The 16,676-nt window shown below is 36.8% G+C and overlaps 1 protein-coding gene across 3 annotated transcripts in view; it reads left to right on the top strand.

Annotated features, from left to right (window-relative positions):
• Positions 1-16,676, top strand: part of LOC129765170 (protein ECT2) — a 149,566-nt gene that overhangs the window by 103,051 nt on the left and 29,839 nt on the right. For all 3 annotated transcript variants that reach the window (XM_055765093.1, XM_055765095.1, XM_055765094.1), the window contains exons 3-5: positions 469-604; positions 11,732-11,838; positions 11,917-12,166. In XM_055765093.1, the coding sequence (XP_055621068.1) occupies positions 469-604; positions 11,732-11,838; positions 11,917-12,166 (493 nt within the window). The remainder of the gene's footprint in view (positions 1-468; positions 605-11,731; positions 11,839-11,916; positions 12,167-16,676) is intronic.

Raw genomic sequence — 16,676 nt, 5'->3', positions numbered from 1 at the left:
GTAGTATCTGTGGAAAGGGAACATCTGAAGGAGCAGGGGTGGTCATTTGCTCAAGCTGCTCTTCCGTCGGCTGAAAGATAGAGAACTGTGAGGATTAGTCGGAGGGGAAAAAGTTCCTCCTTCCTGGATGCATAGTTTTTGCCAGTGTTCGGAGAGCATGAAGGCATGACTTTCCGCCTTGATTGTGTGAAATGGAAGGACCGGACACACATCACAAGCGCGCACATGCGGGAGCTCAATATGCCGTAAAAGTTATCCAAGCGGCAAATGGGGAGCCGTTGTGGGGGCTATTATATCTGATTTCAATGAAGGAAATTAGGGATGAAGATGTTGTTTTGAATGATTGTGTTGGGATTTAGGCTTCGGGCCAGACTCAGTGGGCCGCAACATTTATAGCTTGTTTTGAAAGTTTCGAAATGCTGCTGTGTAATGTGATCATATTTTAATTTGTTTTTATCTATTCCCCAGAATTCTTGGTCCACCAGCCCTACAGCAGGCCGTACGCATTGGCAATGGACTGCTGCAGAGTAATCGTCCAATCTACAATTATTGTATGCGAGGTGTCATTACATGTTTCACCGGGATTCGGAAGAAGAATGAGCTGGTAAGATGATTTATTCTAATTGCAACCTTTATCACTACTAATCAAAACTAACTGCTGCATAGAAGAAGGGATTAAAAAAATCAATAACGGTCCGCTTTCTTATCTTCCACTCAGTTGGGTTGCAGAACGACCGTCGCCAAAATGAATGAGCCAGTAGAAAAGTGGTGGTCCTAAATATGGAAGCATAGTGCATCAATTTGGGATGTGAGATGCTCTTGGGGAAAAGCAGACTTATAACTTCTAGTCACGTGCAGCGTCTCTAACTATCTCTGTGGCTATTGTTAAGCGGATGATAATGACGATGGCTGGATGCCCGTTCCATGTTCCTTCTGGTTTGGTCTGGTCCAAAACTCCAAGTGTTAGTTTTTGTTAATGCGCGTGAAAGCTTCCTTTTAGCGGTGGTAGCAAACCGGCAATTTGTGGCCAAGGAATGACATACATCTGCACGGAAATGTTTGGGTGTCTCGATTGCGAATAGAACGTGACATTTTAGCATCCTGCTGGGATGCAACGCAACAAGCCACATGGGGGGAAATATGCTTTTAAACTGAAGTTGAAGAAGATGTTGCATATTATCCGTTTCGGTCTGTTAGGTTGTCCAACAAACTGTCCTAGAACATCGTAAACATATATTACTAATTGTAAAAAATTTAATGTTTCCTAGAAAGATTATTTTTAATAATTTGATAACATCATACGATACGATTTGTGATTGGAGTATTTATCAGGGGTCTTAGTTCCGAATTCCATAACATGCAATTCATTTTTATTTGAACGATCACCAACTGAAGGAGTTTTGGACATACTCTCTACCAAATTCTCCGGATTCTGAGGATCAATAATATTCTGGTCTTATGGTTATAATTCATAAACCCCCGATAGGGCTCAAATCATAGATCTGAGCCGGCCACTCGAGAAGCTTTACCCGCTTGGATTCGAAGAAACCGTTGAATTCCTTGGCAATATGTTCCGGTTAACTTGTTCCGGCTGTTGGAAGAAAAAGTCCGTTTCTGCTCCAGTAACTGATTCTCGCAGATTTTCTTAACCATATAGGCATCATCTGTCATTATTCCGTTGATTCGGACCAAGTTTCCCACCACAACCCATGCAAGAAAGCAGGCTCACACCATGATGTTTTCACTACAGAGTTTCGCGGTAGATTGAAGATACTGATCTTGTGACGTGTCATCTAGCTTTCAGTACAAGGGTCAATTTTGCGCACACACCTCATTCGTGTTTCCTGGGCCACGATTTGAGTTCATGGTATTTTTATTCCAAAAAATGCTTATCTCAGTAATTTTTCGTTGTGATAGATACACCGTCCACATAATATTCCACTACCAACTAGTGAATGAAAATCGAAATTTATTTACACCCAGGTTTTTTATACGCGGGGGATACTTCTTCTTCTGCTTCTTCTTCTTCAATGGCACTTACGTTCCTAGAGGTACTTCGCCGTCTCAACGTAGTATTACTTGCGTCATTTTTATTTGTACTTAGTTGAGATTTCTATGCCAAATAACACGCCTTGAATGCATTCTGAGTGGCAAGCTCTAGAATACGCGCGATCACAGTGCAAGTCGGAGGAAATTTCTTTGACGAAAAATTCCCCCGACCAGAACGGGAATCGAACCCGAACACCCGGCATGTTAGTTATGACGCTAACCACTCGGCCAAGGGATACGTACCTCGTAAAAAAACCGCGTTAATTCGAAAATCCGCGTTAGTTGGAAAATCCGCGTAAAAAAACTATGTCACCTAATGATAGATATCAAATGGGACTGTCCTTACGTAGAACGGAAGTAAAAAGTTGAGTGTTGCTCGCTGACGAAAACCTGTAGTTTTTTTTCCTACAATTTCGTTGGTTACTGGTAGCTATAGTTCAATTTTCTTCACGAATGAGGTCATCTGCTGTTACTAGAAGATTCCCTTGTGATTTGTACACTCTACTGTCGATGCACGTGCAGCACCACTGTTGGACCGTCCAGAGCTAAGTAGACAGGGAAAGACATTCATGAATCGCTGCCCGTAGAAACCTCGTCCCGTCACCCAACACGGTGAGCTCCCCGTTACCCAACACTTAAAATCCACGTAAGAATCGTGATAAGGTGCGGCATGAATTTCTTTCATAAGCGCTAAACTCCGTTACAAGCACTAAATACCGTTATATGCTCTGAGGAAAGCATAAGATAAGAGGATGAGAGAAATATGTGAACTAAGGGGAAATGTTATATTGCACTGATATTTTTTTACGCGGGTACCGCGTTAATTGGAAAATCCGCGTAAAAAAACCTCGTAGAAAAAAGCTGGGTGTACTTGCAATGGGTTTTTCGGCGGTTCAAAATTGTTTTGTGTGATATGATTGATGTTCTACTCGAATTGAAAGTATATCCGTCATTTATGTTGACATATTACGACTCGATGACCGAGAGTTGCATGAATGTTCTGTAACGATATGACATGCAACGTTCAAGTGGATTTTTCCCATTTCATGACCATTTGCTCATCTGCACATACTTCTAAAAATTTAAAAAACACTAAATTGTAGCATGATTGAATCAGTGCGTTTAGGATTTGTATGATTGTTGGTATGAAGGGTTAAACTAAATACTATCTACGCATTTCTACATAATGAAGCAAAAGATATCTATGCCTCAGGCTTGATCGGAAATTTGTACATATGGTGGTATCTACTCAAAATTTGATTTTGTGTGGGCTTTTGATCTTCTTTAGTTGATATTTTGTTACGGAGGAATTCGAAAAGTTTAAATATAAAAAGATGAAATAATATTTCTTATGGGAAATTTGAAAAACTTCAGATTTGCACTCGTTTACTGTCAAAACTCTTGTGCCACTTGACCGAAACATTGTTGGAAAATATAATTCTCATTCAGTTCAAATGCTTAGATTTTCGGAAGGCATTGCATTGGAAATCTTCATATATTCCAAACCTAGATAAAAATAACAGATCTAGACAATTAGTAAATATGAGCAGATGAACTTTTGTTCTGATCCACTCTGTGTCATTCATTCGAAAATTTTAGGTGATTTTTGAAATGTTGTAACTTTGTGAAAAATCACTGACTTTTTTGAAAACCGTGAAACCGCACAACAAGCACATGAAATGGGGGGTTCAAGATGAAAATTGATGCCAAATGTCCACTTCATCTGCAAAAACTAAGATAAATATTTGTTCGCAGAATATTTCAAACCATGAAAGTTGAAGTTTTGATGTACATCTCATATTCATGCGTTAATTTTTCACAAAATCACTCTCTGATCCCCTATTTTTTGTCGAGTGTATTTTATTTTCGTTATTGCAAATTTCAGTTGCTATTTACGTTAAGGGCATTGAGCTTCATGTGTCCGATTTGTGGGAGGAAAATACTAATGGATTTGTAGGTGGGATGAACATACTTTCGAAATCAAAATTATGAATCAAATTCATCTTTTTTTTTTATCAAATATGTACTCTATATGTAACAGAGTAACGCTTTTTTCTGCGAATGATTAAAAAGCTCCTAGATAAAAATTTGAAAATAAATACTAAAAGCACATCGTATTATGATGTATTGAGGAGTATCGTTAAAAAAAATTTTCATAGAAAGTTCAATTAGGTTTTGAGAACCAGTACAACTCTAATTTGTATTTAGTTATATGTGATTCTACGTTTTTTTTTAGACATTTGTGATTTTTTTCCCAATTTTAAAAGCATTGCGCTTTACAAGATTTTTTTAAAATTTGTTTTATTTCAAAACTTCCGAAAACATTTTTCAATTTTTGTTTTAAATTTCCTAATACCTATGAATTTATTAAATTCTAAATCAGGTATCAAATTAGAAATTTAGGTTATTTTTTTTAATCCTTATACAGGCCGGACTCGATTATAAACAGATTATATGTGATTCGATTATATACAATTTTGGACTAGATTATATACATTTTGGGAAAAAATATTTTTTTATATTTCAAATATGGCCTATTTCAAGAAGAAATATAACCTTTCAACGTTAAGGTAAAGTTTAAGTGGCTATTACATGTACAGAGGGGTAAAAATCGTGATTTTTGAAGATTTTGCTTGAAATTGTTTATATCGATATTGCAGCCAAATTAGGAAAGATAGAAGTTGGGCGTCAAAGGACAAATGGTAGAGCGGTTAAAGAACTTCAATTTATTTGATAGAAACAATCTAGTTTAGTATAAATTTTTGGAATAAAAAAAAAAATAATATATTAAAAATTATTAAGTTTTAAGTTTTTCACTTCCAAAATGTTATTAAGAACATAATTTAGTTGTTTCACTACTATATCCTTTTCTCATCTTTCAAATGAAAGCATCAGAATCGTTTTCCGTAGCGTACTTTCAATATAGAGCTAATTTGAGGCAACAGAGTTGGAAACAAAAAAAGTTATATAACTCTGTCATTGTCAAATTGACTCGATTATATACAGGATTAGATTATTTATTTTACAGTGAAAAGAAATCAAAAACTGTATACAATCGATTTCGCGCTGTATTCACCATAAGAGTTATTGTGAAAATAATCCTTTATCGTTATTTCACGCCTTTTTCAATAGCTCTGAAATTGAAATATAGAAATAATACTGAAAGGGCATCTTACTTTGGTGTACCACAGCAAATTATCATAAACCAAATTCCATCAAAAATAATTAGTAATTTGGAATTTAGGAAAACACTTTTTTTTAATTTATAGATCAATTATTGTTTTAAATTTCATTTGAATATACTTGTTTTTAATTTGTGGTTTTTCAGGAACTTTAGAGCATTTACGGCATATTTTTTTTTGTTTTTGTATTTTAACTTTTTGTGGCTTTTAAGTGTGGTATGGTACGTCTTTTCATGCGTGTTTTCACAGTATGAATTTCTCTTATTTTCTTGAAATCGATGATTTTATTGTAATCGTGGATTTCAATTGGTAAAGCTTGAAACGATTAGTATCCGGAATCACTATTTATTTTATTACATCGATCATAGTAGATGTATCTGAAATTTTTTGACAGAATTTTGTTTTTTTGACAAACTGATTTAGAAAGCTGTTAAAATATCACGTTGTTAAGAAAAAGTTGTGCAGGATGGAAGCCGAGAGAAGTTTAATTTTGAAAATCCACAATAACAAACCGGATGGATTCTTCGGACTACGACATCGCCAAAAAAAAACACAACTCGAACCAAAGTATCATCCAGAGAATACATATTCGAGAGAGCTGGAGCAAAATCTGGTGACCAAAAGAGCTCGAAAATTGTACAACAAGGTTTCGACGAAGTACGAAGGATGCATGTTGATGGATGATGAAACGAACGTGAAGATGGATTTTAAACAACTCTCAGGCCACTGCCGGAGATGTCCCCAGTGAATATAAATTCGTTTTCGCTGATAAATTTGCCAGGAAGTTCTTGATTTGGCAAGTGATTTCCGCTGTGGATAGAAAACCAAGGTTCTTTTCACAAACAAAACAATGGACTCCAAAAATAATAGGGAGAAGTGCCAAAAGTGAAACGTCTTATTCCGTTTAATCAGGCTCACAAAAATCTGTTCAAGTTTTGGCCAGATTTGGCAAGATTGGCCACTATAGTCGACAGATGCTTCAGTGGTACCGTGACAATGGGGTCGATTAAATTGAAAAATACCTCAATCCTCCCAATTGTCCCCAATTCCACCCAAGCGAATAATATTGGACAATTGTCATGCGGAAACTGAAGAAGGGCGCCAAAGTCACTCGGGATACTGCAGACATGAAGAGATCGTGGAATAAAATGCCCGCTGAGATTGACCAATACAGTGTTCAAAATTGATGGAGGAAATTTATCAAAACTGTAACGGAACAATTTTTTCAATATTTTTTTCTGGAAAGAACATTAAAGTGTCTACATTTTAATATAATTTTTTGTACCTTTAACCAATCCTGGGACACAACTGGTTTTGTGGTTCCGGATTCTGAATGTTTCAAGCCTCAAGATTAAACAAATCAAAACCTGATCTATTTTTAGAATTTTTCAATGTGGTTTTTTTAATATTTTCCGATTCAAAATTTTCATGTATAAATAGTGATGCAATTCCTTCATTTTGACACTCTTCTCAAATGTTTCAGAAACGTAAAGGACTTTTTTTTAAATATCTTTACTGAATTGTAGCATCATCTGTCGATCATTAAATTTGACACCAGGAACTTAATTCCGCGTTTCCTATTATTGGATTTAGAATGAGTTTTGCATTAAGTTTCTGAATATATGTTAAGGAGGATTGGGCCGTATCGGTTCCTTATGCTCGTTAGATGGGGACTTCGCCCACATAACATCAGAATAAATTTCATTGCGAAAAAAAATGCATAATAAAAATTACGCTGCGGTGGCGTTAAAACGTACCAATTCTTTTTATATTTTTAAGACATTCATGCTTTATATTTTTCATGTTAAAATTATCTACTTAATTTTCGAAAAAATACTCCAAAGGCCGTTTCTAACTTGTCTGTTAGTCTTAAAGAGCAATACGGAAAGGAAAGAAAATGGCATGTTGATTGTGTCTACGATAATTAATACAAATGAATCAGCTAAGTATCCAGCATCAATTTCAATTTCCTCATATCCTCAAATATGCTTTCTCATGTTGTATTGATTAAATCTTATATATTATCAGGCGATTCGACAATACTCATAATCTGATTTGTTGGATTTTTTCCTCTTTTCATTCGGGTAAACGTTGCTCTTGAGTAAATGTCGTATTCGGGTATTGATCGCATTCGAGTATTTGTCGCATTGGGGCAAATGTTCATTCGGGTAAATGATGTATTCGGGTATTTGTTACATTCAGGTGAACTTCATTTGGATATCTGTTACATAGGGATGAATGTGCTTCGGGTAAGCGTTGTACATGCCAATTTTTAATAACCACTTTCTCCCAAAACCAAATCTCCAAATCTTTCAATCATCATACATTATTAATTTTAACGTCACATTCTTGAAACCCCCGTTCGCTTACTCATTTGTATATTTTCGCTAAAGCTTCATACTTCCGCAAGTGACATAATGAAAATATAAGTGATGAAGCAACAGTGACATATATATTTACTGTGTCACTTAAATATTGAATCTTTAACTAGAACACTTGTGTTTACAAGCGTCGAAGTTAATTACTGGGACAACCGATTTCCGTGTGCGCTGCAAATTTCATAGAACCCTCCCACTGGCGTACCATTCGCGCATCTTGCCGTCCATTTCTTCTGATTGAATGATTCGTAAATAAGAGCTTCAAAAACAACTCCCATTTTTTCTGATACATGTTTTGAATTGAAGTACTATAGTGATACATCAAAAATCAAAAGCATAAACGTCTTGAGAATGTGGGAAGAATTGACAATTGACATTTTCTTTCGTTATAAACATTTAAAATGGATGTACCTAATGTGAATATCTAAATTCAATAATTTCAGAAAACTATTCCCTTGTTGAGAAACGAGCTTCTTTTTCAGGTGGTGTTCAACTGATTTTAACTTATTATAAGGATTATTAACAAAATTGTAATCTTTCTTCGAATTTTTTTTTCATTCTGGATTATTTATCATTCGGGTAATATTCTATCCGTATAAATTTGATCTTGTTTCATGTAAATGCTGCATTGTATATGCTATGCTATTGTATAAATAAAACCATTTTCAACGCTAAAAGTTCCGCTTTATTGTATAAACAAAACCAGTGAAACAGAATGTGTTGTTTTATTGGTCGGATATTGAAGTGTAAGAAAATTAGACACACTAGGTTACAGAATTACTAGTCTTACTCTGTCTTTCAGGATGTATGTTTGACGAATTTCAATATATCATTTGGGTTTTACGGCGGCTGCTTGAAATTGGCAGCTTTTTCTTCTTGTATGAGTTACGTGATCCGAATGACTGGATAATGTTTATAATCGAATTTGAAAGCTCATAATTCAATAAAATTAAATAAAACAATTAATTTAATTGATATAAATTTGAATTTTGTATTCGGGTAAATGTTACATTCGGATAAAAGTTTCATTCGGCTAGATGTTTTTCGAATAAATGTTACACAGTCAGTGATAAAACCGCTTATGAAACAAATGATTCTGAAGCTGTTAATCGCGTAATTGAGTCTTATTATGGTTTTGACGGCCAGTGGTGACAGTAGGATTGGGCGATTATCAGAAAAAGATGGATCTTGACGAATCGATTTTCTAAACGGAGTAGGGCGTAGTCACTGATTAAATCGGTACAAGAGAATCGATTTTTGCTGAATCGATCTTTTAGAATCAAATGCCTTAGGAATAGGAAGCACGAACCCGCCCAATTCCAGCTTCCCCTATCCGGCAAAACGATCCAACACTCTATGTTTTTAATACCTGGGTGTATATTTTGATTCTAAGTGTACCTGGGGGAGACACATTGCGTATTTGAAACAGAAATGCCAGCAAAGAATCAATTTTCTCCAAACAATTACCGGAACATGGTGGGGTACCCATCCAGGAGACCTCATTCAGTTGTACAAAACAACGATATTATCAGTGTTCGAATATGGCAGTTTTTGCTTCCGATCAGCTGCCAGGATTCATATTCTCAAGCTGGAGAGAATACAATATCGTTGCTTGCGTATAGCCATGGGGTGTTTGCATTCGACACATACGATGAGTCTCGAAGTTTTGGCAGGAGTACCCCCGCTTACTCTTCGGTTCGCAGATTTAATCTACAGATTTCTCATCCGTTGCAAGATAATGAATCCATTGGTGATTGATAACTTCGAAAATCTACTCCAACTGACTCCTCAATCAAGTTTTATGTCTTTATACCATGAGTACCTTACCCACGACGTGCACCCTTCACCAGGCATCTCCAACCAAGTTTGCTTCCCATACTTCTGCAATTCCTCTGTCATTTTTGATCTGTCCATGCGACAAAAAATCCATGGAATCCCAGATCACCTACGCTCCGATTCTATTCCGCCGATATTTTCGGAAGAATATGGGAAAGTTAGATCTGATAAAATGTTCTTTACTGACGGTTCATTCATAAACGGGTCCACTGGCTTCGGCATCTTCAATGAAAATTCCAGTGCCTCTTTCAAACTCAAAGATCCTTGTTCCGTGTATGTCGCTGAACTGGGTGCGATATATTTTGGGCTCGCAGCAAACAATCTTTGTGATTGTGGCGATGGCTACCACGATATCGAGCATGTTGTCTGGTCGTGTATCCGGTTCCATGCTGCTCGCTCTCAGCTCTTTAGAGCACTAAGAGCACAAGGCAGACAATCGGATATCCCCGTCCGGGATATCTTAGGTAGCCGTGATCCTGATCTTCTGCTTCATCTATACCTGTTCCTCAGAAACGCCGATGTCAACGTTTAATGATGTTTCCTTCGTTGTGTCCCCGTTTCATATCCCTCGTATCCGATCGATAAACTTTTACTTAGTCGCGGCAATACATACACACACTCTTTACAGATGCACGGGCCAAAGGTTGTGCAGTCCACTGATGATTCAACAAGAGCCAAAGGTTGTACCGCTCATGACAACTCTATACGAACTGATGATTGCGCCGGCTAGTGACCATTCTATCCTGGATTCCTCGAGTCGAGAAAGACGCACCACGCTAGATATGGGGTACAGAATAGGGGGGCGTTGCTGATTAATGGTCAGCTGCATCCCAATAGGAAGTATCCCGTGTCGGGCACACGTACAGAGCATCGAAGACTGCAACATACCAATTATGAGAACACTTGTAATACTAACCTCGAGCCAACCGCGAGTAATCGGTTACATATTACTAACATAGTTGTAAGCAAACATTGTCGAAATATTGAACTCCCGGCCCCGTCAGGTTGACGCCATATGAGCCTTAATAATATATATATTTTGGATAAAAAAAATGCCTTTTTTCAATTTATTTACATATTCTATATAAGTGTCGTCTTTTATTTAACCCTAGATTCATAAACTATATTGTTCGTAAACATATGTATCTGATGCTCACTTTTAAGGTCTCCTAATTTAAGTATTACGGGAGATATTAATAAAAAATTACAAATATTAATTATTATTTGCATCTCTTTCGCGCCATGCACTATAAGAGTTTTTTTTAGTTGAGAGTGTAGAGAGTGGTGTGTCTATGAATCTAGGGTTAAACATGGAAAAAATATTTCACATATCTATTCAAACAGTAAAGGCTTTATATTTTGATTTTAAGCTCGAAATTTGACGCTTTATCTAACATACTTAAAATTATCCAATTTAAGTCAAATATGCGCCGTTTTGTTCGCGAACTTGTTGCCATTTAGAAGACAACTGAGACTGAAAAGGACAATCACAATATTGTCAAAACGACACTTGTAGTACAGATTGTCGTCTTTAAATAACCGCATAATATGACCCGATGCGATAAGTACAACACAAGATATGTTTAAGTGTTGCCATATATTGACAATATACGACATTTCTTTTTCCCCAACCCAATACTTTGAAAGTTATTATTGAAAATTCTACAACTGATATTCGTCCAGAACACTCCGCTGGCAATAATTCCGTAAAATCCAACCGTGTAATATGTCTGGCATTTAGTCGAAATCTTAATAGTAGAGCCAGTTCTGGAAAAAAAACGTTTCGGCTAGAACTGATATTATCATCCAATTTCGTCACAATTTTCACTTTCAGGCCTAGTGAATGTGTTGTTATAAATATAACTTGTGACCACTTGTTATGTAATGATCAATCTTACAATCTTCTCCCAAATTTACGTCCACTGATTTGACAACATTTAAAAGAATCCAATATTTATAAAATTTGTCGGGTGGTTTTTAGTGCGATTAAAATCAATGTTCACTGAAAAAAAAACAATCTACTATCAAAAGATCAGAAAAATCGAAAAAAAATCGATTTTCTCGATTTTTTGGAGTACAAAGAATCGATCCAAAAAATCGGAAATCGGAGAGGAAAAGATCGATCTTCTAAATATCTGTCCAAGATCGCCCAATCCTAGGTGACAGATGTCCACAAACAATATGAGAAGTAGTCCCACACGGCAGTATTCGAAGGAAATCAACAATTTGAGAACGAAGTTTTCATTCACCCAAATCAATAATGCTTGCTTTATTCCTTATTTTCAGACACGCCTTGTGCACCTGATCCACTCGATGGGTGGCTCAATTCGGAAAGACATGAACACAAAGGTGACGCATCTCATCTGCAATACCAGCGGTGGCGAAAAGTATCAGTAAGTATCTATCCAGTGCAACAGTAGCGATATTATAAAAATCTATGGTAATGTCTATTTTTTTTTCGTTTCTTTCAGGTATGCAATGACCTTCCGTCTGGCGGTGGTTCGACCCAGCTGGGTTTTGAACGCCTGGCAGCACCGCAACGAGTCCCAGTTCGTCGCGAACGTGGAGGAGTTCACTAAAAGTCATCGCCTCAAGGCCTTCGAAGGTCAGAAAATCTGCTTCTTTGGCTTCCCGTCGGAGGAACACCAGCACATGGTCGATGTGCTCAAGATGAACGGAGGCATTCCGGCGGATCTGGACGATCCGGAGTGTTCGCATGTGGTAAGTTCTGCTTTTTCGTTTTTTGCTTGGCATATAGTAATCATGCGGTGGATTGGAGCGTGTTGCCATTTTGGGTGCAGTTGTTAAGGCACACATTTGTGTTAAAATTCACCACCTATTAACAAATCGATCTTCTTCTTGAGGATGGGAGGGTTTGCGTCCGTTGTATTTTCACTCTTTTCATATCATTCACGGTCGAAACATTTCATTTATAAAGCCAGTCAGTGCCATTAATGAACCAAATTAGAAGATCAATTTAATATTCACGCTCAACCCATTTAAGTCGTACGTGTGAAGTCGAAAGCATCCACGCGTAATAGGGACCAACACCGGGGTCAAAACTGTTTAAATTCTATTGTGTCAGTAATGATGAGGGAGGATACTTCGTTTGTATATGTGTGTGTGTCCTCTGTGGCGTTTTGGAACCCGATGAAGAGGCGCGAGATTTATCGCCTAAGCAGCAGCCAGTCACCGCCAGCCTCTCCGGGTAGTCTTTTGATATATGGTCACACGTTTACAAATGATTAAAAATGTAATTAATAATCACAATGTGTGAGTGTGAGTGTGTGTGCGTCGTGCGTCGTCTGGTGGGAAAATTACTTGTGGTGGCGCCCTTTTCGGAGCGGAATCGGGAACGGTTGATTAATCGTTTTCTAGGTCGACGCGTTTGTGCGTGGCGCTGGTAGAACCCAGTGGAACAGAAAATTAAACCACGGTGTAAGAGTAATAGATTGTCAACTGGGATTCCAAAGAGATTAAAATAGACATGACAACCTTTTGCCGGGATGATGTACGACAAAGTGAATCCTGTAACTGTTATCATATAGTCGGAATACAATATACGCGATTGATCATTTATAGCTTCGATTTGTAGCGAGTCTTCAATTGTCTATTCTTAGGCGTCGTGCACAAATTACGTAACGCATGTAGGGGGGGAGGGTGAGGGGGGTCGAGTTTGCGCTACTCAATGTGAATTAGGGGGAAGGGGGGTAGCCGTGATCGTTACAACAAATGAACAAAATTCCATTTTTATTCCCAAATAAATTCACGGGTCCCTATATGCTTGAGCAGCTAGCTTCGATTCCGGGACCGAATGAGGTGTGTTTCCTGATCCAAGATGATAAAGCATGATAAAGCAAATGAAAGTTTATTCTACAAATAAATTAAAAAAGAACAGAAAATGCGAAAAGAAGCGATTAAATCAGTTCGGGAAATATTGAAGCTCGAACCATTGAAAATGCTGAATTTGCCCACTTGCCCTAGAGAGATGCAACTACGACCGAATTCTTATTTACCTGTTCTTTGAACTACGTTTCGCTATTGATTGTATAGCTGTAGTATATCAGCTATTTCATGCCAAACCGATATAGTGGCTCTCAGTTTTTCGTCAAAAGTGGTAATTTTGTTCTTCATCGCAAAACATTAGACCCGTATTTTTTTTATTTTTTCATTAGGGTGCCCATTTCCATTTTAGGGTGGTCCGAAAAATCAAATTTTTCCACCTTTCCCCAAAAATGCCTTTTTTTCAAAAATTTATAACTATTGAACCACTGAACCCATTTAGATAACTGACATATCAAATTGAAGCTAATTGAAGCTACTAAAAATATAATGGACTTGCAAAAAGATTTTATTTTCGTATTGATTGTAGTCGTTTTTTTATTATTTTCATGGCTTTGGCTAGAAGGCACTATATTTTTTATATGTTTTCTTGAAAGCTTAGGATTTTTACGTAACATATCTCGATATCATAGATGCTTTTTTTCGTTTTTGAGTTATTATTTTTCAAAGTTAATCGATGGTTCGAATAAAACAATTTATCTTTATTTTTTCCACTACAAAAATTCATAACTTTTGAAGTACTGGACCGATTCATATGATCGACTTATCAAATTGAAGCGTACAAGTTAGTGTTCTTTGAAAAAGTACAGGGGAACTTCGATATAACGTACCCTCGATATAACGTCACTCGATATAACGTACATTTTTCCTCGATATAAGGTACACATTTTCAAAGTGTAAAGGAAATTTTTTTTGGATATTGATTTTCTGAAAGACCAATAAATTATCTGTGTTTTGATACTATAACATGTTTTGTACCTTTAACCAATCCGGAAATACAACTGGTTATGTGATTCCGGATTCTAAATGAATAAAGCTTTAATCAACAGTACGAAGGGAAACATCATGAGAAAGACTGTCTTCGTCTTCGTCTAGTTGAATTTATTCATTAACATTACCCAAACAGCAACACAATAAAGTGATATAAGCTACGTTTCTGAGTTCTTTATTATGCTTCGATATAATGTAAAATTCGATACAAAGTACAATTTTGAAAGTGAAATGTACGTTATATCGAAGTTACCCTGTATTGCTTCTGCGAAAGATTTGAATTTCCGTTTCTATAATTATTGATTGAATTAGTTTTTTATGGTTTTCTCGGTTAAAGATAGAGGGAGCCATATTTTTTTATACTTTTTATGGGAAGCTGAGGATTTTTTGTAAAACATATCTCGATATCAGAAATGCTATTGTTTTCATTTTTGAGTTATTGATTTGCAAATTTAACATGTTTTAACTCTTCGTTCCATATTCCTATGTGACTAGACTAGACCTATGCGACTAGAATCCAATCTTCCCGCAAGTATGATATTTTTTCATAGAAACGACTACAATTAATAATAACGAAGATAAAATCCATATTTTAATTTGGCAAGTTCAATATTTTTTTTAAAATTTTTGAAGCAAGTTATTTTTGGGAAAATGTGGAAAAAAAAATATTTTTCGGATCACCCTAATATGGAAATGGTCACCTTAATGCAAAATACGAGTCTAATGTTTTGCGATAAAGAACAAAATTGCCACTTTTGACGGAAATCTGAGAACCACTATATCGGCTTGGCATGGAATGGCTGATATAGTAACTTTATGTGTCATTTTCATACGTTGACATCTCTCCAGTTTAGCCTTTTTATGCTACCTTTTAATTCATTACTTCCATTACATTTTTGTGTGTACCTGAAATATATTATAATGAAGGTGTTTACGTTGTCCAATATGAACAAGCATCCCCTGGCAACTGAATAAATTTCCATTGCACTTCAATAAAGCAATGTTCCTGGCATTACGTGGATACCATCAACCAGGGCTCGGCATAGTCATAGTCAACTGATGATAGTCGGCTGAGTTACTTTCGGCTGAAATGACTTTTGGTTTCTCTGCCAAAACGACTGAACAGTCAGTCGGGCGTTTAGTCGCTATCTCCCTCTACCGACTGGACTATATCATTTCATTCTTCCCAGTCAAGTCGTCATCATTGCATTTTGGAGTGACTTTCCCCAAAATGAATTCGTTCCTCTCTCTCCCATGCACGTTTGCATGCATCGATGTTTGAGTTCACCGTGGTTTGACAAACGCTACAGATGAGCTAGATTTTTTTTGTATCGTACACGAAAATTACTCATTCGTATAAAATAGCGTGTAATGTGTGTGCGCGCTATTTTGCACGCTATTTACTAATACTAACGCGAGGACCTTTATAGCACACTTGATAAATGTCTAAGTTCGTTGGTTTGAGTTTACGATGGGTAGAAAATAAACCGTCCATTGATGGGGTAACTACTTTTTTGCATCAGGAATCAAGTTTTCGTTCCTCTTTATATGGACTTTGAACTTATATGGTTCTTTGAACGCATTTTCTCATGGGCTCGAGTTTTAAAAGGTGAACGAACTGCCTGAATTCGGGATTATGCTACAAATGCTCCAGGAGGCAGTGCTTTCTATCGTTGAACGTCGGATGGCTCCTCTTCCCCGGGATTTCATTTGAAATATGCAGGGGAATCGTTAGCTGATGTGTGGGATAATCTAACGATCGACGGATATTCCCTCAAAGAAGAATATATTGAGTTCGCAAACTCTAAAATCGATTAAGCGGAATTGGTACGAAATTAAGCTGAGTAGTTTTCCCGTCACGTAAGGATATTCCAGAGCCTTTTGAAAGTAGTGAAATATAATGACAGGAACTGCTGCATTTAACGAAGGAGTAGTTACATTTGTGTAAATCAATATTAATTTATATCAGTCCATATTCTTATTAGTTTAACGCCAGATTGGTTGAAAGCACAAATTCCAACTGATGTCAGCATTAACTTTCCGTCTATGTTTGTTCAAAATTATATAAAAACTTGTTGGAAGATCTTCCGATGTCGCAACTTGTATATAAGGAACTTCCATAAGTAAATTTGATTCCGACCTGGGCAGATATCTAATTTTTTTATGTTGAACGAACGACTTTGACATTGTGTAAAAATAAGCGTTACGTAACAATAGAGAGGAGGGGGATTTGTCTTGCGTTACTCTTTGTTACATAGGGTGGGGGAGGGGGTAAGGATGTATGGGGTCTAAAATCGCATTTTTAGCGTTACGTAATTTGTGCACGACGCCTTACTCCCTCATATGACGTTCACGGTCGCAATGAATCACACCAAAATTAGCGAAACATTAATTTACC

Source organism: Toxorhynchites rutilus, chromosome 2, assembly GCF_029784135.1.
Source record: "Toxorhynchites rutilus septentrionalis strain SRP chromosome 2, ASM2978413v1, whole genome shotgun sequence".
Lineage (NCBI taxonomy): Eukaryota > Metazoa > Arthropoda > Insecta > Diptera > Culicidae > Toxorhynchites > Toxorhynchites rutilus.
Note: the sequence above shows the minus strand (reverse complement) of the source record. Positions and strands in the feature narration are given on the sequence as shown.